The 25,764-nt window shown below is 47.9% G+C and overlaps 1 protein-coding gene across 1 annotated transcript in view; it reads right to left on the bottom strand.

The window, feature by feature from the left end:
- The window catches only part of LOC125463041 (uncharacterized), a 96,261-nt gene extending 70,858 nt beyond the window's left edge, over positions 1 to 25,403 (bottom strand). Inside the window, exons 1-6 of the mRNA XM_059640678.1 lie at positions 25,375 to 25,403; positions 19,690 to 19,821; positions 16,387 to 16,580; positions 15,561 to 15,670; positions 10,106 to 10,180; positions 704 to 9,254 (exon numbers count right to left, since the gene is read on the bottom strand). Coding sequence (XP_059496661.1) covers positions 704 to 9,254; positions 10,106 to 10,180; positions 15,561 to 15,670; positions 16,387 to 16,580; positions 19,690 to 19,787 — 9,028 coding nt within the window. The 5' untranslated portion in view covers positions 19,788 to 19,821; positions 25,375 to 25,403. The remainder of the gene's footprint in view (positions 1 to 703; positions 9,255 to 10,105; positions 10,181 to 15,560; positions 15,671 to 16,386; positions 16,581 to 19,689; positions 19,822 to 25,374) is intronic.
- Between the last annotated feature and the right edge of the window lie 361 nt (positions 25,404 to 25,764).

Below are 25,764 nucleotides of genomic sequence, written 5' to 3'. Positions count from 1 at the left end.
TAACCGTACGATCATACGTTACAAAAGAAAAATGGTTAATCAGGTCAGGTTTCATTCTGCAATGTGATTTGTCCTGTGGCATCAGATAGAACCATTCCACTCACTGCTTTCTGTTTTGAAACTAGCTGGCAACCCGAAATGTCAGCCTTCCTGCTCCTCTGATGCTGCTTGGCCTGCTGTGTTCATCCAGCCCTACACCTTGTTATCTCTGGCAACACATTCTACTCTGTCCCCCTCTATTATCGTTCATTAGTCTAGGATTAGACTTTTAACACTATATTTATTAAGGGAATCAGAGGCTCTGGGGAAAAAGCAGGAAAGTGGGATTGAGGATTATCAGATTAACTGTGATTTCACTGAATGGCAGGTCAGACTCAAATCAGCTGAATAATCTACTACTGTCCCTATGTTTTAGGATCTTTTTGAGGCCTTTTGAAAGTTATCTGCTCCCTCAATCACATCCTCAAACACTTCAACAAAATTTTCTCTTTAACTCTAGATTTACTTTGATACCTGTTTTTAGTTGGGATTCCAGTCCTTGCCTAGTCACTGCCGCTAAACTGAATGGTCTCTGCCTTAAATTCCGTGAGGTGTCTGCCAGTCCCCCAGCACTGCCTCGAACAAATTGTTAAATATAGGCCCTGCCTCCGCTACCTCTTCCCTAGATTTTATGTTTTTGGTAATTTGAAGTATGAATGCTTACCTGAGCTTATTTGGTTCATTGCTGGAGATGTTGTTATCTTTCTGTCTGTTCCCAACTCCTCTTTACCGGATCCTAGGAAATCAGCCCGCGGCCTCCCAACTTCAATGGGATGGAGGTTGGTGACAGGGCCTTCTGGTGATTCTACACTCGGTTTGATCTCACTTCCAGCTGCCCAAATGGCGATAGTGGTGGTGATTTCTCCTTCTACGTGCAGGCCTCCCCTCCACGCGGGCGAGCTGCCACTTTGGTCTGGATCCCACGTATCGATACTCTGAGCTACCACCCTCCTGGATCTGGGGGATCGGCTGGGTGAGAAGCCCAGGCAGATGGCCTCAGCCTCCTGCTGCCTGCCACCTGAAGGCTTTACGCCAGATCCATGGCCAGATATTCGTGCTGTAGAGGTGGCTTCCCACTCAGGAGGGGCCGACAGGCCAGCAGGACACTCAAGCCCTGGGTTCCAAGTGCAGTTGCCTCCGGATTTTGGCAGGAGCTCAACAGAATGGCTCGAAGCAGGATTCTGTGCAGGAAAATGTCCCTCGTCTGAGTTATGGGATAGGGTACTCTGGGCTTCGGAAATACGAAGAGGAGGAGGAGGAGGAGGAGGAGGAGGAGGAGGAGGAGGAGGAGGAGGAGGAGGAGGATCTGACCCAACATCATCAACATTCAGACGCCCCTCTCCCATATCGTAGCTATGGCCCAGGTTCTTGTGGCTAGAAGGTGGTGATTCCATCGGGTGGAAAACTTTAATTGCATCCTGGCTACAATATGAACTGTCGCCAGGAGACAATGATTCTGCTGGGCTCAAATGTCCCATTTCATCAAGTTGGCCAGGATCGTAAGTTGCAGAACTTGTGAGGAGACCACGTGAAGGAGGGGGTGATTTATCTGTGATCTCCAGCAGTGAGCCCCCCATCCCATCATCACCATCAGTTGCCATTGTTGCCTGGCTCTCCCTCAGTCCCAAACCCCCACTCTCTAACCCCTCATGGGAATCTGTGCTGGGAGAACAGTGGGAAAGTGAGCTCCAGCTTACCGTGGAAGCATCATCTGCTTCCACATCAGTCCCCAATTCCTCAGTAAGGGAAAGGGAAGGATTAATGTCCTCGGCCACAGTGACCTCTTGCAGCTGGACGGTAGCTCCTGGAATGTGGTTGACGAAACGATTGCCGCTGGGGTCTGGCGAAACGACATGGGAGATGTCACCCTGGCTGATTTCCTGGGATGTCTCCATTTTTCTGGCAGGTTTACCACCCTCCTCGAGAGAGGTTTCCGAATCACCCGTCGCTCCAACGGGCCAATTCACCAGCTCAACGGATGGGCGAGAGACTGCAGACGTGGGTTCAGTTGATTTGGACAAGCCGATGCCATCAGCACCAGTTCGGCAGTCGGAATTGCTGCCCATGCAACAAGGGCTCTTGTGATCGCTGGTTTCCCTTGGCTCCTGGTGGGGTTCCGAATTCTCAGAGCTGTGACACTGATCCACATCACACATCTCAGTCTCCACACTCTGCTGTGATGTGTCAACAATGTGCACCTCAGGTTGAGCCACTCGAGTTTTGAAGAACTCTCTAACAACTCGCGTGACCTCGTCCTGTCTGTTCACTGCTTGCACTTTCCTGGCAACACGACATTCCTGAGACACTCTGTATTCTGTGACAAACTGCTGGACCAATCTGCCTACGTACCAGGCCCGAAGCTGCCTCAATTCCTTTGCGAGGGACAGCAGAATCAGATTCTGCCCCTCTGTTCCAGCTTGCTGGGTCAAGCACACTCTTTTGCGGGGGCATGTGGTAGTAGAATTTGAATCCAATGCCCCTTCTCCTTCACAAGACCTCTTCAACGGTCGGGTATCAAGGTTCGTTCGGCTGTTTAGACTCTTGCTTGTAATGTCCTCCCTCTTCAATGGAGACTCTGAAAGTTGCAGGTTCAGGTACTTAGGGTCTGAAGAGACAATTGTTGTGCCAACTTTGACGATCCCATCTGTATCACTGACATTAGCGGTTTCTGTTTCAGCTAAATCAGCGCTCCTCACAACAACCTGACATTTGGCCGTTCTGTCCAGTTCCATGTCTTGCCACCCAATGGGCACTGATTCAGGCTCAGAATTGGTCACCAGTGACCGTGGCAACACAGCACCATGTTCTTCACCGAGAGAGCTGGGTGGTACAATGTCCTCCTCCTGCTGGCACTGTCCACCTTCACCAAGCGCCACTGTCTCAGTTTCCTGTTCAACACCGCTGTCCTTTGGGCAGCATTTTCTCAGTATGCTGTCATTTGGCCTCTGTACTTCAGCTCCCTGTTGGGATTGGGCTCTCCTATCCTTACATTTGGAGACATTCACGGTGCAGTCCGAGTATGTCGGTACAACCCCATTGGGCAGATGGCTCAAGATCTGGGGAACTGTGTCCCTCTGTGTACTCAGCCCCTGCTCACCCACTGTCACCTGCTCAGTTTTGACATCCCCTTTCCCAGTTTGCTCCAAAAAACCTGCCGACTCGGCTTCAGTTTCCTTGGGGGAGACTAATTGCTGCTCAAGGTGACCAGGAGATAAACAGGAGTGGTGCTTTTGCTCCAAACGTTCACCTTTGAGCTCAAGATCTTCAGCACCTTCTTCACCCAAGACAGTCAACTCCTCAGAGAAGCCGGCTGGAAGGTCGGTACACTCTGAGATTATTACATCTTCAGGCTCACGTGCGCAGGGAGTGACTGTTCCTGATGTTTGTACTGGGTCACATTTATTCCTCACAGAGGTGGGGAGACTGAAGTCCACCACTCTCACAACTGTACAGTCTGGTGAAGGAGAAATGGAGAGGTTAACTTTGTTGGTTACGATGCTCAGCTCCTGCTCATTCTCTACAACAGTGACTTCACTGTCTGATAAGGTGCCTGGCACTTGTGTACAGGCCAGCTGTTCTGAGCTGGAGGCCTCCTCTTCATCACTGGCAGTTTGTTCACTCAGCTCATTCCTTTCCACTGGCTCACATACTGTAACATGGCCTGAGGCATTTTGCTCACTGGGCTCTTCCCCTTCCTTTAACTCAGTCGAATCCAGCAGCTCAGGGGGCTCAGTGACCGGGATAGATCCTTCCTCTGTGACCTCACCCAACAAGCCCCCCTTTCCCTTGGCTTCAAAAGCCTTGGAATTTTCATGTTTGGTGCTGGCCATTTCCAGGCCATACTGAACACACTGTTGTCTTGTATCAGGGCTGGGCGACACAGTCGGGGAGCCTGTCTGCTCCCTAGCCTGGCAAACTTCGACTTGGAGTTCCAATAATCCAGTAGCTTCCTCCAGGACTTGAGGCCTCTCCATCTCTTCATGCTTCACATCCACAGGAACACCCTTCTCAGAGGATGCAGGAGCTAACTTCTTTCCCCAATCCAGTTGCTTGTGACTGACTCTTCCAGTATCGCAACCACCAAATCCGGAGGACATAGCTGCAGTGAAAAACAGAGGCTGTGTACTGGGGACGGCTGTGATCCAAACTTTCCCATTCTCCTGGCAAACAGGAATCGGTGTGTGCCCATGAGTTAGTTCAGTCTGCATTGCGTGCTCGTCACTATAAATCTCATCCTGCCTGCCATCAACATCTTCTTGGACAGCCACCTCAGTTTCTTCCATTAAATGACTGCTTGCACCATCACCCAAAACATCACTCACGATGGACTCTTCCTGCTCGGCCCCATAAGACAAGCCCATGCGCATAGGTAATTCTCTCTCAGCCGAGTTTGATCCCTCCACCAGGTCTTCACACTGTGCTGGGCTATCACTTTGCAGTTCTCTGTTCTCTGGAGTGGCAGGGCTCAACACGAGCTCTTCAGCCACATTTTCTTTACTCTGCTCTTCAGCTAAGGGCTGCCCTCGAACTAGATCTTCCTCAAGTTCCACCCTTTGGGAATCAGAGGGACCAGGTTTGAAGAACTCCCCTTCCACCCCACCCGTAGTTTCTACACTCCCCGAGTAACTCAGCAGGAACTGGGTCTTCTCAGTGCCTTGGGTTCCATTCAATCCCACCTCTGGCACCGCATCTTCACCAATGCAAGCCATGCCCTGCTCTAACCGATCAGTGTCTGCTGCCCCCAAACACTGAGATTCATCATGCCAGTCTCCCTCTTGCTCGTTTCCCCTGCTTAACTCCGATTCTCTCCTAAGTGCCATGCCTGTAGATGGATAAGCTTCGTGGGACAGGAGCCAGGTAACTGGGATAGAGGAAGTCAAGTCACTGCTCCGCATAGATATAGACTCAGAAAGGAGGACAGAGCTGTTTATGGTCACACTCGGCTCAATCCGCATTGTCACATCAAAACGTGCAGCAGCAGCAGCTTCGTCCAGAATAGGGGGGTTACACACAGAGGATTCGCAATTTCCCGCACTGCCAGGAGGAGCAGGCACCTTCTTTCTAGAACGTTCTTCAATGGAGTCAGCAGGACAAGCATCAGCTGTTTCCCCAGAGCCTGTAAATTCTTCTTCGGTCTCCACAGCATTTTCAGACACAGGGACTCTCTTTTGACACCCCCGAGTGATAGGATTGTCATGGCTGCCATGCCAGGCATTGCCCACAGTGGAGGAGGATGGTGGGACAGCACCGGCTGGTAATACCGGGCTTTCTCTAGCCTCCACTACCCGGCTCGGAGTCGTGGCCATTGGCTTCACAGGAGGGCAACATGGGATTGTTGATTTGGCGGTCTCAAATTTACCACTCCCCAATGGAGAGGATGCTCCTGGCCAGTCACCTCCAGAGGCCACCGCTGGAGACAGGCTGGCCTGATCTTCACCTGAGGGATTCCCGTTCCGCTCAGACCTAACGGTGTTGGTGAAATGATTGCAGGACTCACTCAGCAATTCTGCCTGCATGCTAGAGGTTAGAAACCGTGAGGGGAAGTGCCCCTCCCCTTCAGCGTGACCCAGTCTGGGCAAATCCTGTCCAGTTTCAGACAATATCAGAGGTTCACCTCTCACACCAGGCTCTACGTGGCTCTCACCTTGGGACTGACCTACGTTATCCCAATCAGGGGTAACCGGACTGGCATTGAGCAGATTCTCTGAACTTGCTGCCTCATCCTGAAATTCCTGTTTACAACCCATGGGGCCCAATGTGCTACGTAAATCCCGGACATTGCTGGAAGGCACATTCACAGCTGAGTGCTCGCAGCGGCTTTGATCAACACTGTCCTTCTCTGTTGTGGAGCTCAGGGTTTCACACTGCGTGAGTGGGCTAAGACTGCCCTCATTTCTGGGTGTCACCGTAGTCAGGGACACATGCCAGGGGGCACGTATGCAAGCAGGAACGTTAGCTACACCCATACCAAACTGATGTGCCACTCGTGTCTCTGCAGCTTCCGACCCTACCTGGTTGGCTATGCCTCTCACTGGCGTCAATGGCACAGATCCTTCTAGCTCCTCCTCCCTCATGATGTCACCCAGCGATGGTGACGCAGGGGACTCGTCCATCTCTCCCCCACCTCCACAACCTACAGCCTCAGGGACGGCAACACATGCAGCTGTTAGCTCCAGCTCTGAGGGAGCTGGGCAAGTGTTAGAGAAATTCGATTCCACAATCACATCCCTGGCCACATGCCCAGACACTGAGTCAACACTCATATCTTCACCTGATCCAATGGTATCTCCAATGTCCATGGAATTGTCTTTGTTTGTGGAAACTAGAGTCTCAGAAATCTCCACAACACCAGAGCTATCGCCATGGAGATACCGGTCCTTCACAATTGTGTTATTTAAAGTGAGTGTGGTTGGTCCTTCCACCACCTCAACATTTACATCCACAGATCCAATGGGAACACTTGGAAATTCTTTACATTCCAGAGGATTCAGTCCAACACCATGTTGGACATCACTAGAACGTGATTCACAGGTTTGCTCAGTTTCTTCCAACTCTCTCTGATCAATCAAGTTGCGTTCACTTTGCATTTCCACACCTTCCAAGAAAGTGACAACACCCCCTGGTTTGGGAGAGCTTCCTGGAGGATTTCCCTGCATTACACAGCCTCTGCTATCTCCGGTTGCCTCTCCATGCTCTGTGCTAGGCCACACTCCCTCACAGAGTTGGCCAACTGCATTGACCGCACCCCGTGGTCCAGCCCAATCTGAGTGCCAAGGTCCCACAGTGGAACAGCAGCTCCCCTTTTCTGCCTCGAGACGTGGCATGTTAATGGAGTTGGCTAATTCCGATACAGAATGGCCAGTGGGTGAGCAGGCACTGACTGGAATGCTGCACACATCCCCGATTTCTTCCACAGCCAACTGTGACGGAGTCTCAATCTCAGCAGAATAGGCAGAACTGTAACCTTTTGACATGGAATTAGGCACAGTGAGGCAGTTAACCAGTGTGGTGCTGCAAATCTTTGCTGACCACACTTCAGTGTGGGGCATACTATCCTCTGCTTTGTTAGCCACAGAAAATCCATCTACAATCTCCTCTTTGTGTGCAACTGCTGATTTGGAATCAGTGTGTGATACGTGTGAGTCAACCGAACTTCCTCCTTTTCCCTTTTCTCCTGGAGAAGAGTTTAAAGGTTCTGCACTCGAGCCGACAATATCTAGAAGGTGTGGTTTAAAGGCAAATGTACTGTCACTTGAGCTCAGGTGGTCAGTTGTTAAACCAGCATCGAGGGTCGCTTCACCAAGAGGTGGACATTGGGAAGAAGCTTCTTGTGACTCGCCGTTGCGCGTGAGATCAGATCCAGGAACTGGACTGATCTGCACATTAGACACCCCAGCTGCAATCTGACACTCCACAGGCTGTACTCCTGGAACGCTGGCTGATTCCCTTTCAGCTCCCACATTCTCGGTGTGGTTACAATTCACATTTTTACTGAGATGGTCATCCTGCCCAACTACTGCCGACTCCCCGTTCTCTCTCGATTTGTTAGTCACTGTCAGGGGACCTACACTGTCTACACCTTGAGGGAGTCCAGAGCTTACATGCTCTCCAGGTGAGCCTATTTTCTCATTTGCCACATGTGCTGTCACAGCACTGCCCAGTCTCTCTCGATGCAACAAGTCAGATGCCAGAGTATTGTTATCCAGATTGCCATTTCTTGGATTATCAATGGGTTTGTACAAATTTCCTCCTGTGGGGCCACAGGTCAAATCCTCTCCAGTCACAGAGTTACTCTCAATGAGTCTGACATTGACATTTTGTGGTATCACTGTCTGTACAGGTCTCTCTGCTGAGCCTCTCTCATTCTGTACAGATTGAGTATCCTCATTTTCAACATTCCTATCTGAAGAGTGATCCAGCCAGGTCGCAGAACAGGAATGCCGTGTTTCCACTGACTCAGTCAGCTCGCCTTGCTTTAGACAGCTGCCATCACTCAGGGAGTGGCACTGACTGTCCACTCCCTGCACCTTAGCTGCAGCCGAATCCCAGCAGGAGTCACTCAGGGTAGGTGTACAGCCTGCTGATGTGACACCTTCCCGAACGGTGCCCAAAGCAGCCGGCAGCTCCTCGGTCAGCACACCATCTTGCGCTGTGGGCTCAGTCACAGCGTGCTCACCGTCGGTACTCTCTGCAATGGTATCACTGTCCAGCTGTGGCTGCATGCACCTGGTTGCTATGGCATCTGCCACGGAGGGTGCCCATTCCATACCCACGGCAGCCCCTGGCAGATGCTCTCCCACACTCAGAGAACCATCCTGGTTGTCTGTTTGGTAAGGCTGGTTGGTGCCACCTGACAGGGTCACAGGCCCAGCAGTGGCCAGACTAGTTGAGATGTCTTTAAGTGGAGCGGTTCCTTCCATCGTCAAATCATGGTGTGTTGACGTGTGACCTCCCCTCATACTCTCGCTCCAACTACCTTGCTTCGCCCAGTCCTGCTGAACGCAGGGTATAGGCATCGGGGTTTGGGCAGTGGTGGCCACACTGGCATCCTCTGATCTCCGTCCCATTTGACTGGGTGGTGCATGTGCCCATTCATGCACCCTGGAGCCAGGCCTATCCTTCAGGGAATGTGGGCATTCGTGGCGTGTAGGTTCCCCTGGAGGTGGAGGTGTCTTTATGCAACTTTCAGGCAGGAGTCTGTTCATACGTTCACCAGAACTCGGACAGGGAGGATGACCAAACTTCCCCGAGTCCACCAGCGGAAGATGGGATCCGCAATCCATGATCTGGGAATTGGTGCACCAGCTACTCAGAGATCCCTCAGCAACAGGAAAACCACTTTCAGCTGAGGCTGCGAGCTGGGAAGCTGGTCCCGGAGGAACCGAAGGCACTGCGAGACCATAGGATGCTCCGGGTAGCAGGGAGGAGGGCTGGAGGTGTGCCACCTGGTTGGCGGATCCGGAGGTCTTGGGTGCAAGCTGACAATCTGGAAAACACATCATCCGAGGTGGGGCGAATTCAGGCCTTTGACAAGTTGAGTGAGAAGCCCTCGAAACCAGTGGGCAACCCCCAGAATTGTGCAGTGCCATGGCATGTCTGACACCAGCATCAGCCACCTCCACAGGCCACCGTACTCCCTGCAGGAACCCAGGGAACATTCCCAAGAAGCACGGAGGCATCGGCAATCTCGGGGAAGGGACAGGAACAATCGAGCTCTGCATTTGACAGGAAAACAGATTATTTTTAACCAGCCTCACAGATTTTGTAGCATTGATTTCTCAATATACCCAGTTGCATACAATAAAAAAGACTTTCCCAGTGGGCCTACAGAACATGGAGAATGACCCTCATGATATATTTGGAGCAGGAATGCTTCTCCTGAATTCTGGGCTGCATACATTAGTGACTGCTTTACCTTCATAACCCCTAGATGTAGAAACTCAATTAGTTCATTTTGCTCTTCGGTGAAGACACAGTGGAACTATTGCCCGGTCAGAATCCACACTGGGGTTCTAATCTCACACTGCCCCTCACGACCCAAGGCCACAGGCTGGAGAGGCAGCGCTGAACCATCCGAGGGGGCAGTACCGATGGAAGGTTGGACAAGACACCAACTCAATGGGCATCAATCCCCATCTGCCAACTCAGGCAGACATTCAAATTCTTGTGACAGTTTTAAGAAGGGAAGGGAGGTCGGTCTAGAAACCCAGTCAATATTCATCTCTCAAGCAACATTTCCTAAACAGCTGCTCTGCCATTCGCACTTTGCTGATTGTTGCATTGTAGGAATGAGGCAGGCCCACACTGACCACATTTTAAATTGTAGGTGTAGTGGGATGTGAAAGGCACTTGAGAATTGTAAGTCGTTCTTTTTGCATTGTTACTGTTATTTTGCAGAATCAGAGCTAAGAGCTGCATGCAGATTGGCTGTCTCATTCTAAGGAAAAAATTAATTAGTCTCATGGAATCTGCTAATGCCCTCATTGTAAGACAAGCTTGCAATATTTTCTACACCGAGCTAGGTGACATTTGGACCAGTGCCCAAACCAAGCAAAGTCCTGCTTACCTGCAGTTGGCAGCTGGGCCCAGGATCCTGTCTCAATCCTCTGCTTTCTTCCTGCTCACAGTCACACAGCTCAAACTGAGATAACACCACAAACAATATGATCAGTGCAAGCCTTTGTCCTTCATGCCATCTCCTCTTGCTCGGGTAAAGCACAACTTATATTCCGTAAGCACCCGGAACACTACACCCGTTGATCTGATTTTTTGATAGAACGTGGATGTCACTGGCTTGGCTATCTACTGCCTAACCCTAACTGGCCCCTGAAGTGGTCATGGCTGCCTTCTTGAATTGCGACAGCCCTTTTCAACATGGCACAATGAGCCACATTAGTCAGGGGGCGGCGGAGACGAGCAGGAATGTAGAGAAGGTGGAGGATTGAATATTTAGGGGGAAAAGACACAGGTCTTGGCAATGTACAGCATATGGCCAGAAGACTGTGTTGGCTGCGAGAGACCAGGATTCAGGGCATCTTCTCTGCGATGGACAGAAACCTGCAATGGCATAAGCACACAAATAAACAGGCAGGAGTAGGCCATTCAATGAGGCCATGGCTAATTTGTTTGCCTTTCAAATTTCCCATCTACCGCTAACATGCCTCAACTCCCTACTTGACAAACATCTACCCACCAATCTCTCAAAAATATTTGATGGCCCTGCTTCTGATATCTTCAGAGGCAGAGAATTCCACAGAAACTAGGAACAGAGGTAGATCTTTTGACCCTTCGAGACTGCTCTGCCAATCATTATGATCACAGTTGATCCTCTATCTCAACCTTCTCTCCCTACCCAGTTAGTATTTAACATGTTTTTGGTCTCTTTCTCAAAAATATTCAGTGACTTGGCCTTCTGAGATGGGTAATTCCATTGCTTCATTACCCTTTAAGAGTGAAGCAATGTTCTGTCATCTCAGTTGTAAACGGTCTGCCCCATATCCTGAGACTGTGTTCTCTGGCTTTAGAGTCCCCAGCCAGAGAAAATATCCTCTGCGCATCAAGTCTGTTAGTCCTGTTAAGAGGCTGTTGATCAGTTCCTCTCTCACACTAAATTCTATTGAATACAGACCCAGTTAAACCAATCTCCCCTTATTTGAGATAACAAAATGTGAAGCTGGATAAACACAGCAGGCCAAGCAGCATCTCAGGAGCACAAAAGCTGACGTTTCGGGCCTAGACCCTTCATCAGAGAGGATGATCCACTCTGATGAAGGGTCTAGGCCCGAAATGTCAGCTTTTGTGCTCCTGAGATGCTGCTTGGCCTGCTGTGTTCATCCAGCTCCACATTTTGTTATCTTGGATTCTCCAGCATCTGCAGTTCCCATTATCTCCCCTTATTTGAGAGCTTTGCTATGCCCAGTATTTGCCTGGTGAACCTCCATTACACTCTGTCCATGGCAAGTATACCCTCTCTTGCTAGGGAGACCAAAACTGCAAATGATACTCCAGCTTTGGTCTTAGCAAGGCCTGGTATAACAACTGTAGCATACCCCTACTTCTGAACTCAAATTATTTTGCAAGGAAGGACACGCAGATCATTTCCCTTATTGATTACTTGTGCACCTAAAACAAAAACAGTGAATGCTGGAGAAACTCAGCAGGTCTAGCAGCATCAGTGGAGAGAGAAACAGAGTTAACATTTCAGGTTAATCTACAAATTGCAAATGCCAGGATAGCCTGGAAGGTAAGGTCAGCAAGCTTCTCTCTTACATCAGCATGTTCTGGAGTCATTTTAGATTTGATATTATGAAGAAAAACAGGTTTAGTTAGTGACCTCACAATAAAGACACCCTTAGGTAGCAACGATCATCAAATGACTGAATTTTGTATTCAGGTAGAGGGAGAGAAGTATGAATCTAAGACTAACGTTTCTAAATTAAATTAGGGAAATTATGCAAGTATGAAGAAAGACCTGATTGGAGTAAGTGAGGTTAGGGCATGAGTCAGTAGAAATGCAATAGCATATACGTAAGGATATTTTTCAAAATATTGTAAAAATAAACATTCCAGTGAGAAAGAAAGACATTAGGGGAAAGATGCACCAACAGGGGCTAACTGAGGAGATTGAAGTTATTATCAAATGCAAAGCAAAAGTGCAAACAGGAGATTGGGCAGATTATAAAAAGCAGCAAAGAAGGGCTGACTGATCAAAAAGGATGACAACATTACAATATGAGAAAAAGCTAGTTAGAAGTTTTAAAAACGTAGCGTGAGTTATGACATGTATTCAAAAGGGGAGTAAGTAAGCGTTGGTTCTCTGTTCAAAGGGAATTAATAATTATATATAAGAGAAAATGACAGATTAAATGATATTTTGCATCTGTCTTCACTATAGAGAATAATTGTAAACGGCAGAGAGGAACAAAAGCAGTCACAATCACCAGAGAATGAATATGAGAAAATCACTGCAATTAAAATGTCATGTTGGCAATGATGTGACTATGAGTGCTACAGGCCTTCAACAATTTACAATCTATATTAATGCCATGGGTCGAAAGACCAAATGGAGAGCTGCTAATTTACTCATGACATAATGACAAGTATGAAAGTAAGCTGCAAAGAGAACATAAGGAGTTCCCAAAGGAATACAGATAAGTTAAGTGAGTGAGCAAAAATTTGGCAGATGGGGCATCAAGTTCAACAAATTCAGCCAGTGAACTCTAACCACTATTTTATTTGGCAAATGCTGGTTTGATTTGAATCTGTTTTCCATATTTTAGCTTTCAGAAACAGCTGTTCATGACATTTACATTCACTCTAAATAAATGTTTTTTGTCTCTATTACAACCTTTACCCCCTCAAATCACATTTCTTCCTCCCTTCAGTTCTGAAGGCTGAGTGATACCATAAACAATTAACTTTGTTTGGACTATAAGAGAAGGGACAGGAGCAGAATTAGTCTGTCGAGACTGCTCTGCCATCAAGCGTGGTTGATTGTCGACCCAATTCTCCTACCTTCTCCCTGTAACCTTTGATCCCCTTAATAAGCGAGAACCTATCTATCTCTATCTCAAAAACACTCAGTAACTTCTACAATATGGTTACTGTTAGGGGCCTTCTAAACCACTCCTGTAAGTGCCTTCTCACCTTTACTTGGCTTTCATAGGCAACGAGTTCCACAGATCTACCACCCTCTGGCTGAAGAAATTCCTCCTCATCTCTAAAGGGTTGACCCTTCACGTTGATATTCTGCCCTCGAGTCCTGGTCTCTCCTCAGGCCTCTCAGCATTCTGTAGGCTTCAATCAAATCCCTCCCCTCATCCCAAAATGCCCTTAAACGAAGCACACTGCTGTGGGCCTGGAATCACGAGGAGGCCGGACCAGGTAAGGAAAGCAGACTTCCTTCCCTGAAGAACACTAGTATATCAGGTGGGATTTTTTCTTTTAAAAACAAGAATTGTTGATCATTATCACTGAGACCAGCTTACAATTCCAGATTCATGAACTGAATTCAAATGCCACTACAGTTCGATTTGAACCATGTCTCCAGAACAGTAGTCTGGATCTCTGGATCACTAGTCCACAAAAAAACCAAAAGAACTGCAGATGCAGTGGAGAGAAAGCAGCATTAACGTGTCACCTCCACTGACACCCACTTCTGAAGGTTCTCTCCACAGATGCCGCTAGACCTGATGAGTTTTTCCAGCACTTTCTATTTTTGTTTTAAAAAAAACTTGTTAAAAGGAAGGTGTTGGAATGGCAGGACTGTCCTATGAGGAATGATTAAGTAGACTCAGTGTACAATTTCTGAAATTTAGAAGAGTGAAGTGAAATCTTACAGAAATTAATAAAGATTCTTGACAATAATTCTGACAAGAACAGATGACACTTCCAGCCCTGGCGAATTTAAGACAGGAGCATCCTGGGTTGACCCGAATGTCTGGGTTAGGGCTGAAATAAGGAGGAATTTCTTCACACAAAGGATGGTGACTTTGGAATCCAGGCAGCAGCACAGAGATAAATATGGAACGTGCTGCACAGGGTCATACCTGGCATACAGAAAGATGGTCGCGGCTGTTGGAGCTCAGTCATTTCAGCTCCAGGACACCTCTGGAGGAGTTCCTCAGGGCACTGTCCTAGGCCCAACCATCTTCGGCTGCTTCATCAATGACCTTCCCTCCATTGTAAGGTCAGAAGTGGAGATGTTTGCCTATGATTACACAATGTTCAGAACCATTTGCAACTCCTCAGATACTGGAGCAGCCCACATCCAAATGCAGCAACGTCTGGACAATATCCAGGCTTGGGCTGACAAGTGGCAGATAATATTTGCATCACTCGAAGGCCAGTCAATACCAACTCCAACCAGAGAGAATCTAACCATCACCCTTGAAATTCAATGGCATTGCCAATACTGAATCTCCCACTATCAATATACTAGGGGTTATCATTGATCAGAAACTCAACTGGACTCGCCAATTTCATCCCACCGTCCAAAGATGTGCAGGTTAGATGGATTGGCCATGCTAAACTATCCAGAGTGTCAAGGGATGTATAGGCCAGGTGGATTAGCCGTGGAAGATGTAGGGTTACAGGGATGAGGGGTGGGGATGGGATGCTTTTCAGAGGGTTAATGCAAGCTTGATGGGCCTAATGAACTCTATAATTCTATATAAACACAGTGGCTACAACAGCAAGTAACTGACCTCCCAACTCCCCAAAGCCTGTCCACCATCCACAAGGTGCAAGTCAGGAGTACAATGGAACACTCCCCACTTGCCTGGATGGGTGCAGACAAAGCAGCCCCCGTTTGATTGGCACCACATCCACAAATGTCCACTTCCACCACCTCCAGAGCTCAATAGCAGCAGTGTGTACCAGCTACAAGAGGCACTGCAGAAATACATTAACGGTCCTCAGACAGCACCTTCCAAATCCATGATCATTACCATCTAGAAGGACAAGGGCAGTAGATACATGGGGACAGCACCTGCTGAAAGTTCCCCTTCAAGCCACTTACCATCCCGGCTTGGAATTATATTGCTGTTCCTTCAGTGTCACTGGGTCAAAATTCTGGAATGCCCTCCCTAACATCAAGCTATAGCACATGAACTGCAGCGGTTCAAGAAGGCAGTTCACCATCACCTTCTCACCAGCAATTAAGGATAGGCAACGAATACCAAAGCAGCCAGCAATTCCCACATTCATGAAGGATTATTAACAAGGTACTCAAGAGAAAAGTTAACAGATTTCTGGGCAGCTAATGCCTTATTCAATGACAGAAAGATTCAAGGGGCTAAATGATCTGGTCCGGCTCCTCTCTTATGCCTAGTCCTGGCCTCTTCAAGATCCCCTCCAGAGAACCAGGGTTCTCTTGGACAAAGGCTCGGTTTGATCAGAGCTAGGGAACTTCCAAAATTGATTTGATGCTGGTCGTTCACTACCCCATCATTTTCAATGACAAATTCTTTCACCATTTCTTGATTAAATCATTCTGAGGATTTACTTTCAAACAGGTTTACCATGAAGTAAAATTCAGAGTTGGGCTGGCGGACTCTCTCCGCTCCATCCACTCGAGAACTCTGCGGATGTCCAAAGGTCACTGTATCGCCTTCCTTCAGGATGACATCACCTAAGGCCACAGGAAGCAACAGTCAAACTTACAAACAAAGTCAAATTTTTACCACTGCCTTCTCCGTTTCATTTCACCCAATTCCAGCGTGAAACTGCTACAACTCAGGGCTACTTGGATGGAGATCCCCAGAGAAGGTTTACTAGACTAACACCAGGAATATGCAGTTTGCCTTCTGAGGAAATGCTAAACAGGCTGAGCATGTAACCACTGGAATTAGAGAGTCAGAGGTGACTTAACCGAAACATACAAGATCCTGGGGGGACTTGACCAGATGGGTGTAGAAAGGATGTGTACCTTGTGGCAGAATCTCAAATTGAATACAACATAGCTGAAAAAAAAAGGTCAAATTTAGGTTGGTCTTTTTAACTCTCAGGAGGGTTGAGTGTCTTTGTAATTCCCATTCTCAGTGGCTGCAGAGTCTTTAAATACTTTTAAGGCAGAGGTAGGTGGATTCTGGGTCACCTAGCGGTGAAAGATTATTAGAACATGCAGGAATGTGGAGTGGGGGTTAAAATCAGATCAGCCACGATCTTGTTGAATGGCGGAGCAGGCTTGAAGGGTCGGGCGGGCTACTGTTATTCCTTGTTCATATCATTTGTATGAATAAGAACAGGTTTAAAAACTAAAGGTTAAGGGGTTCCAGACATTGTTCTGGCCCCCAGGTGCCCCCACTGGCCTGCCCTGACCTCTGCACCAGGTGCAACTCCACTCACTAGCCATGCGGCGGTCATTGATGTAAACTCCAGAGAAGCTCGAGTCAACGAGGCGGTGCTGGTTATCCTGTGGCGAACGGATGATCCGTGCATGGGTCTTGGAGATAGTCTTGCGCCTCGATTCCTTGGCAGCACTGAGGACATAATCGACGACATTGCTATTCCTTCCAACGAGAGTCACGCGTTTTCTGAAGCTGGGCCAGAAAGTGTGGGGCGGGGGAGGGATAGAAAGAGTGACAAGAAATGAGATTAAAATCAGCTATCATGTGATCGCCGTGCAAGAGAATGGCTCAAGTGAAGCTCTCTCATCCTAAACCAGGGTGCCGTTCAACGAGTCAGCGTTCGCAGACAGTGCTGCATCTTTTCAGCCCACTCAGGGACAAGGCCCCGCCGCGCCTTGGCCAACCCCCAGGCCTTGCTTTAACTGGGGGTGCTTTCACACCTCAGGTCTTGCCCTGGCCCACTTCATTGCCACTCGTCATCAGACATACCCACCAACAGGACAATCTGTCTGCCCAATGCCAACAGGAAAACAAACAGCCTTTCCATCCCAGCAACGGATGGCTCATTTGTAAATCTGCCTCTTACAGTTTCAAAATATCTTTCAAAATAAATAAACAAAGTGATCAGCGAAAGAAGAAAGAACAATGTGAACTGCCTGAAGAGTTTCCACTGGCATTGTGTGCTACAGAGACATGATCGAGGAGATTAATGCTCAAATTCTGACCGTCTCCTGGGAGGCTGTGAGGGGGTTTAGAAACTCTTAACATTACAGAATTCAAATGTGATTAATTCACCCCACTTGGCTTTGCTGATTCCAAGTTTGCAATCCCAGTATTCAGACTTTCTGACAGTTGCCCAAAGTTATTACTTGCTACTGTAACCCCTTTAATACTAAACATTGCTTCACACAAAGCTGGGATAAACTGGCTCCAAGCTAAGCCAGGGTGAGTACAACATAAACTAGCCCGAGTAACCAATGGGAAAATGATTGAGATTTTTCTGCAGGCTTGCTTGCTTTTGGCTGCAAGTGGGACAAGTTGCAAAGCCAAAACATCAGGCACCCTTCATCTCAGGCAGAGTGCGCTAACATACAACTATCTGCCAGATTCAATAAACCTTTGGAAAAACACAGACAATGAGTATGAAATATCACCTTCTGTTACAGATGCCCAGCTGACAACATGTGAACAGTGAGAGAGGAAACAAAAAGAACAAAACCACCGCACACACACAGCTTGTTTTCTGTTTTCAATACAGCAGACTGGATTTTAATTTTCTCAGACAACAGAACTGCAGAAATTCACCATCATCTTACAGGCCGTACAAACGCCTGAATGTGATCCAGGAAGAGAACTGATAAACTTGGCTCCTCTGAAGAATAAATTCCAACACGGACTGTTTGAGCTGTAGGGTCTGCTTCCCTGTAAATGGTGGAAGCTTTACTCTGTATCTAACCCCACGTTGTCCCTGTCCTGGGAGTATTTGATGGGCACAGTGCGGGTGCAGCTTTACTCTGCATTTAACCCCTTGTTATCCCTGTCCTGGCAGTGTTTGATAAGTACAGTGAAGAACCAGCCTTACTCTATCTAAATTTGTATCCCGCTTATCATAGAATACCTACAGAATGGAAACAGGCCATTTGGCCCAACTAGTCCACACCACCCCTCTGAATAGTATCCCATCCTAGCTCATTCCCCTAGCCCTGCATTTTCCCTATGTCTGACCCAAACACCCCTGAACACTACAGGTAATTTAGCATGGCCAATCCACATAGCCTGCCCATCTTTGGACTGTGGGAGGAAACCGGAGCACCCGGAGGAAACCAACGCAGACGCGGGGAGAATGTGCAAACTCCACACAGACAGTCGCCCGAGGCTGGAATCGAACCCGCGTCCCTGGCGCTGTGAGGCAGCAGAGCTAAACACTGAGCCACCGAGCTGCCCAAGGCTCTGCTCTGATCATCAGACATGACAGATCAGTGGAGGGACTGACAGATTAGAGACAGGCAATTCTGAGCTAGAGCTGGGTGTTGGCAAAAATATACAGCAGCATCCCACAGACCAAGGAAAGAAAAACACCGCGGGTGCTTAATAGGAAATAAAACGAAGTGCTAGAAATACACAGTTGGTCTAACAACAGAGTTTGCATTTCAAGACAAACATGGCTCTCCTTCAGAAGTTGAAAGATAGATCCTTGGGATTTCCAAAGGTAACAGTGTAGTATTGTGAAGAGAAGCTTCTGTAGATTATTCTCTGGCTATCAATGCAATGGAACCAGGCAATGGGCTGTCCCACTGAAACAACCAGCTTGCCCTTGGAGTCTTCAGATTCACCAGGTCGGTACAACTGGTCTCTCCCAATTGCCAATGTCACTTGATGATTCACCCACTCCAACCCGGAATGGACCACAGAAAGCATTCTATCTGGACGCATCATGGCTTGGTATGGCAGCTGCTCTCCCCAAGATCGCAAGAAACTACAGTGAGTTGTGATCACAGCCCAGTCCATCAGACAAGCCAACCTCCCATCCAACAGTTCCATCTACAGTTCTTGCTGCCTTGTAAAGGCAGCCAACATCAAAAGCCCCACCCACCCTGGTTACAGTGTCATCCAACCTGTTCCCTCAGGCAGAACATACAAAAGCTCAAACACATATACCAACGGGTTTAAAAAGAGCTTCTTCCTGCTGTTATCAGACTGCTGAACGGACCTCTCGAATTTCAAATCTAATGTTGATCTTGCTTTCTGTACACCTTCTGTGCAGCCGTAACTTTGTATTCCTCAGTCTGTTCAACCACCCTGCTCAACTGCAGGGAAGGCAAATCGCCGAGTGGTTTTATCACTGGACTGGTAATCCAGAGACCCAGGTAATGTTCTGGGGACCTGTGTTCAAATCCTGCCATGGCAGATGGTGGAACTTGAATTCAATAAATATCTGGAATTAAAGCGTCTAATGATGACCATGAATCCATTGTCGATTGGTGGAAAAATCCATCAGGGTCACTAATGCCCTTGAGGGGAGGGAACTGCCATCCTCACCTGGTCTGGCCTACATGTGACTCCAGGTCCACAGTAACATGATTAACTCCTAACTGCCTTCTCGGCAATAAATGCTGTCTGAGTCAGTGATGCCCTCATTCCATGAATGAATGAAGAAAAAAAAATGTCACCCTCTGATCTTTGTATGGTAATGTTCTGCCTGTACTGCACACAAAACAAAACTTTTCACTGTACTTAGGTAATGTGACAATAATAACAAATTGAATCACATCCCTTCCCGATACCTCTACATATAACTCACTCAATTAAATTGGCAATTTCTGGAAGCGATGCTCTACGACCAATCCGTCGAAGGTGATACTGAGGAAGGCCATCGCTGTTCGTCCGATAGGGTGTCATATTCCAAACGGTCTGCTTGTCCCCACACTTGGGCCTGAAAAGAAACAGACAGGGTCAGCAGGAGGCTATTCAGCCCCTCAAGCCTGTTTTGTCAGTCAATTAGATCACAGTCGATCTTTTCCTCAGCCCCAGTTATTCCCCCTCTGCTTCAAACCTCTTCATCATCTCAAGTGATATAAGTAATGTCCTATTTGTAATATTCATTTCTTTTTGCAACCCCACCACCAGGCCCCAAAAGAAAGTTCCAGATTTCCCCTCCCCTTTCTGTGAAGAAATGCTTCCTGACATCAGACCTGCTCAGTTGGCTCAGATATAATGGGAACTGCAGATGCTGGAGATTCCAAGATAATAAAATGTGAGGCTGGATGAACACAGCAGGCCAAGCAGCATCTCAGGAGCACAAAAGCTGACGTTTCGGGCCTAGACCCTTCATCAGAAGGGTCTAGGCCCGAAACGTCAGCTTTTGTGCTCCTGAGATGCTGCTTGGCCTGCTGTGTTCATCCAGCCTCACAGTTGGCTCAGATGTCTTGTTTTGGACCCTCTTGCACGAGGGGAGAGGCAGACAAATTTAGTTTAGATAAAAGTGAGGTGCGGCATTTTGGAAAGGCTAATCAGGGCAGGACTTATACATTTAATGGTAAGACCCTGGGGAGTGTTGCTGAACAAAGAGACCTTGGAGTGCAGGTTCATAGTTCCTTGAAAGTGGCGGCACAGGTAGACAGGAAAGTGAAGAAGGCATTTGATAGGTTTGCCTTTAGTGGTTAGTGCTTTGGGTATAGGAGTTGGGAGGTCGTGTTGCAGCTGTGCAGGACATTGGTCAGGCCAATTTTGGAATACTGCATTCAGTTCTGATCTCCCTGCTATAGGAAGGATGTTGTGAAACTTAAAAGGGTTCACAGAAGATTTACAGGGATGCTGTCAGTGTTGGAGAGTTTGAGCTATAGGGAGAGGCTGAATACACTGGGTCTATTTTCACAGGCTGAGGGGTGACCTTTTAGAAGTTTATAAAATTATGAGAGGCATAGATAGGGTGAATAGTCAAAGTCTTTTCCCGAGGATAGGGGAGTCCAAAAACAGATGGCATTGGTTCAAGATAAGAGGGCAAAGATCTAAAAGGATCTAACAAGCAAGCTTTTCATGCAGAGGGTGGTGCGTGCATGCATTGAGCTGCCGGAGGAAGTGGTGGAGGCTGGTACAATTACAACATTTCAAAGGCATCTGGATGGGTATATGAATAGGAAGGGTTTAGGAGAATATGGACCAAAGGCTGGCAAATAGGACTAGATTAATTTATGTTATCTGGTCAGCATGGATGAATTGAACCAAAGAGTCTGTTTCCATGCTGTACAATTCTATGGCTCTCAGAGATACTGTCTGCATATATTTGTTTTAATCATCTTAAACACCTCAGTCAGCTCACCATTTAATCAACAATACACAGGAAACAAGCCTCAACTCCTCGCAGACAGTAAGGGCAGCAGATGCTGAAAGCTAAAATCAGTAAATGTGGATCTAGAAAAACACAGCTGGTCAGACAGGAGCAGGAAAGTCAATGTTTCGGGCTGAAACCTTTCATTAGGACGGTGGGGGGGGGGCACCATAAGACATAGGAGTGGAAGTAAGGCCATTCGGCCCATCCACCATTTAATCATGGCTGATGGGCATTTCAACTCCACTTCCCTGCACTCTCCCGTAGCCCTTAATTCCTTGTGAGATCAAGAATTTACCAATCTCTGCCTTGAAGGCATTTAACGTCCCAGCCTCCACTGCACTCTGCGGCAATGAATTTCACAGGCCCACCACTCTCTGGCTGAAGAAATGTCTCCTCATTTCCGTTTTAAATTAAACCCTCTAATTCTAAGGCTGTGCCCACGGGTCCTAGTCTCCCCGCCCAACGGAAACAACTTCCTAGCGTCCACCCCTTCTAAACCATACATTATCTTGTAAGTTTCTATTAGATCTCCCCTCAACCTTCTAAACTCTAATGAGTACAATCCCAGGATCCTCAGCCATTCATCGTACATTAAACCTACCATTCTAGGGATCATCCGTGTGAATCTCCGCTGGACACCCTCCAGCGCCAGTATGTCCTTCCTGAGGGGTGGGGCCCAAAGTTGGACACAGTATTCTAAATGGGGCCTAACTAGAGCTTTATAAAGCCTCAGAAGCACATCACTGCTTTTATATTCCAACCCTCTTGAGACAAACAACAACATCACATTCGCTTTCTTAATCACGGACTCTACCTGCAAGTTAACTTTTAGAGAATCCTGGACTAGCACTCCCAGATCCCTTTGAACTCTGCTTTATGAATTTTCTCACCGTTTAGAAAATAGGGGAGGGGGGGAGGGGAGCCTAGAAATAAAAAGAGGGCAGCAGGGTGGGAATGGGGGGGAAAAGAGTAGGCGAGATGGAGATAGGTGGATGCAGGCAGGGGGTTATCATGGTGGTCAGTGGGAAGAGTCGAACTCTCAATTCTGTAACCGGTCATCATAATCTAACTCTTTTTACCTTGGGATCATCCTAATACTGCACCACATCTAAGGTCAATCTATCCTCCCTGACTTCTGGCGCCCAGAACAGAACCCTGCTACTCCTGCTGGAGTCTGATCAGAGATTTATGCAACGTCCCCCAATAAAGGGCACCATGCCATTTGCCTTTTCGATGGCTGCACCGATCTGACAGTTACTTCTCTCTACCCCTCCACACAGTTCCCAGCTTCTCACAACTCAGAAATTATTCTCAGTTCATCTCTCTCAGAATCAACCTTCTCACAAAACACCATGTGCCACTCCTTGACCCACTCTCTCACTTCCTGCTACACAGATTGCTGGGTCTCCTAACGCAGTCCCACCTGCAAACCTGAACACACAACTCAGTGTTCCAACATCCTCATGTAGTTGGTGAAAACCTGAATTGCCAGCAGTGATATATTACAATAGCAGGGAGTTATGTTGGAGCTGTAAGGGGCTTTGGTTAGGCTAAAGCTGGAGAATTATGCACAGTTCTGGTCACCTGGTTATTGGAAAGATGTAGTTTCACTGGATGGCGTGCAGTGGCGATTCACCAGGATATTGTTGAGGAAGGGTCACTGGACCCGAAACATTAACTCTTTATTCCCCTTTACAGGTGCTGCCAGACCTGCTGAGCTTTTCCAGTAACTTTGTTTTTATTCCTGATTTATAGGAACTGCAGTTCTCTTGGTTTTCACCAGGATATTGCCTGGGATTGAGAACTTTAGCTGGAAAGAGAGGCTGGATAAACTCAGGTATAATGGAAACTGCAGATGCTGGAGAATCCAAGATAACAAAGTGTGGAGCTGGATGAACACAGCAGGCCAAGCAGCATCTTAGGAGCATAAAAGCTGACGTTTCGGGCCTAGACCCTTCATCAGAGCTCTGATGAAGGGTCTAGGCCCGAAACGTCAGCTTTTGTGCTCCTAAGATGCTGCTTGGCCTGCTGTGCTCGTCCAGCCTCACACTTTGTTATCTCACAAACTCAGGTTGTTGCCTTTCGAGCCAAGAAAGACCTGACTGAGGTGTACAAGCTTATGAGGGGCATGTTCAAAGTGGAGAGGAAGCAGCTATTCCCCTTAGTTGAAAAGTCAATAACAAGGGGCATATTTTTAAGGTGAAAAGGTTTAGAGGGAATTTAAGAAAAAATTGTTTTCACCCTGATGACAGTGGGAATCTGGATTGCACTGCCTGGTGGGTTAACAGAGGCAAGAAACCTCACAACTTTTAAAAATAGTATCAGAGATAATGGGAACTGCAGATGCTGGAGAATTCCAAGATAATAAAATGTGAGGCTGGATGAACACAGCTGGCCAAGCAGCATCTCAGGAGCACAAAAGCTGACGTTTCGGGCCTAGACCCTTCATCAGTGAGGGGGATGGGGAGAGGGAACTGGAATAAATAGGGAGAGTGGGGGAGGCGGACCGAAGATGGAGAGAAAAGAAGATAGGTGGAGAGAGTATAGGTGGGGAGGTAGGGAGGGGATAGGTCAGTCCAGGGAAGGAGGTGGGATGAGGTTAGTAGGTAGATGGGGGTGCGGCTTGGGGTGGGAGGAAGGGATGGGTGAGAGGAAGAACCTGTTAGGGATGCAGAGACAGGTTGGACTGGTTTTGGGATGCAGTGGTTGGGGGGGCGGGGGGGCGGGGGGGGCGGGGGGGGGGTAGAGCTGGGCTGGTTGTGTGGTGCAGTGGGGGGAGGGGACGAACTGGGCTGGTTTAGTGGTTTAGGGATGCAGTAGGGGAAGGGGAGATTTTGAAACTGGTAAAGTCCATATTGATACCATTAGGCTGCAGGGTCCCCAGGCGGAATATGAGTTGCTGTTCCTGCAACCTTCGGGTGGCATCATTGTGGCACTGCAGGAGGCCCATGATGGACATGTCATCTAGAGAATGGGAGGGGGAGTGGAAATGGTTTGCGACTGGGAGGTGTAGTTGTTTGTTGCGAACTGAGCGGAGGTGTTCTGCAAAGCGGTCTCCAAGCCTCCGCTTGGTTTCCCTAATGTAGAGGGAGCCACACCGGGTACAGTGGATGCAGATGCAGTCCCTACCACCTACCTACTAACCTCATCCCACCTCCTTGACCTGTCCGTCTTCCCTGGACTGACCTATCCCCTCCCTACCTCCCCACCTATACTCTCTCCACCTATCTTCTTTACTCTCCATCTTCGGTCCGCCTCCCCCTCTCTCCCTATTTATTCCAGTTCCCTCTCCCCATCCCCCTCTCTGATGAAGGGTCTAGGCCCGAAATGTCAGCTTTTGTGCTCCTGAGATGCTGCTTGGCCTGCTGTGTTCATCCAGCCTCACATTTTATTAACTTTTAAAAATACATGGGCAAGCACTTGGAATGTCATCATATTCAAGGCTCTGGGCCAAATGCTGGAAAGTGGGATAGTGCAGATGGAGAATTTTTTTTTTGTGTTGGTACAGTCTCTTAAGGTTTCAGAGTACATGTGTAGCTCGGGTTGTGGTTGGTTGGTTCGCTGAGCAGGGTTGTTGTTCTGCAAACATTTCTTTACACAGTCTCTATGGGGCAAAAGGGCTCCCCCCCCCGTCAATTCATTCCTGACAGGTGGGCATACCAGCTGGGCCACCATTTCTTGTCCATCTCTAATTGCCCAGAGGGCAGTTCAGAGTCACCCACATTGCTTTGGGTCTGGAGTCACATGTCAGCCAGACCAGGTAAGCAGGGTAGTTTCCTTCCCTAAGGGACATGAGTGAGCCAGATGGGTTTTTTCCCTGACAATCTGCCAGGGTCATGGCCATCATTATTATTATTTAATTCAAATTCCACCACCCACCATGACAGGATTTGAAGCCAGATCCCCTGAATATTACCTGGATCTCTGGGTTTATAGTCTGGGGATAATACCACTTGACAATCACCAACTCCCTCTTTTGTACACCCTGGCTCTACGTCTCACTGTTCCCATGAATTCTCAAGACTCAGAATCATACGAGAGATCTGGATCCTTCACAGCTGTACGAACTCTCTACAAAACCTGCCCATTTTTGCGCCACACCGAAGCTTTTCTCTTGCCCCAGTAATCCTACATTCAGATTTTCCACATGTTTACCTCCAGCTGCCTCCTGAAAGTTCCAAAGCTATTTCATTCCTGCTCTCTTTCCAGGCTATTCAGGTTTTGTTCGAAACCAGCAGCCTTCCCTGCAAGTGAAGGGATAACTTTAAAGCCCTTGAGTTGTATCATCAATTACTTTAAAATCATGTTCGATGGTGATTGGTAGCGTTGTGCATAGTGGAGAAGGTTGTCAAAAGAAACGGCAAGATATAGATTATTTGCAGATATGGACAGAGAAATGGCAGATGGAGTTTAATCTGGGTAAATGAGAGGTGCTGCACTTTGGGAGATCAAATGTTAAAGAAAATACAGTTAATGACTGGGCTCTAAACAACACTGATGTACAGAGGGGTCTTCGGGTTCAAGTCCAGAGCTCCCTTAAAGCAG

This window comes from Stegostoma tigrinum, chromosome 2 (genome assembly GCF_030684315.1).
Source record: "Stegostoma tigrinum isolate sSteTig4 chromosome 2, sSteTig4.hap1, whole genome shotgun sequence".
Lineage (NCBI taxonomy): Eukaryota > Metazoa > Chordata > Chondrichthyes > Orectolobiformes > Stegostomatidae > Stegostoma > Stegostoma tigrinum.
This window is presented reverse-complemented; position numbering and strand designations above follow the sequence as displayed.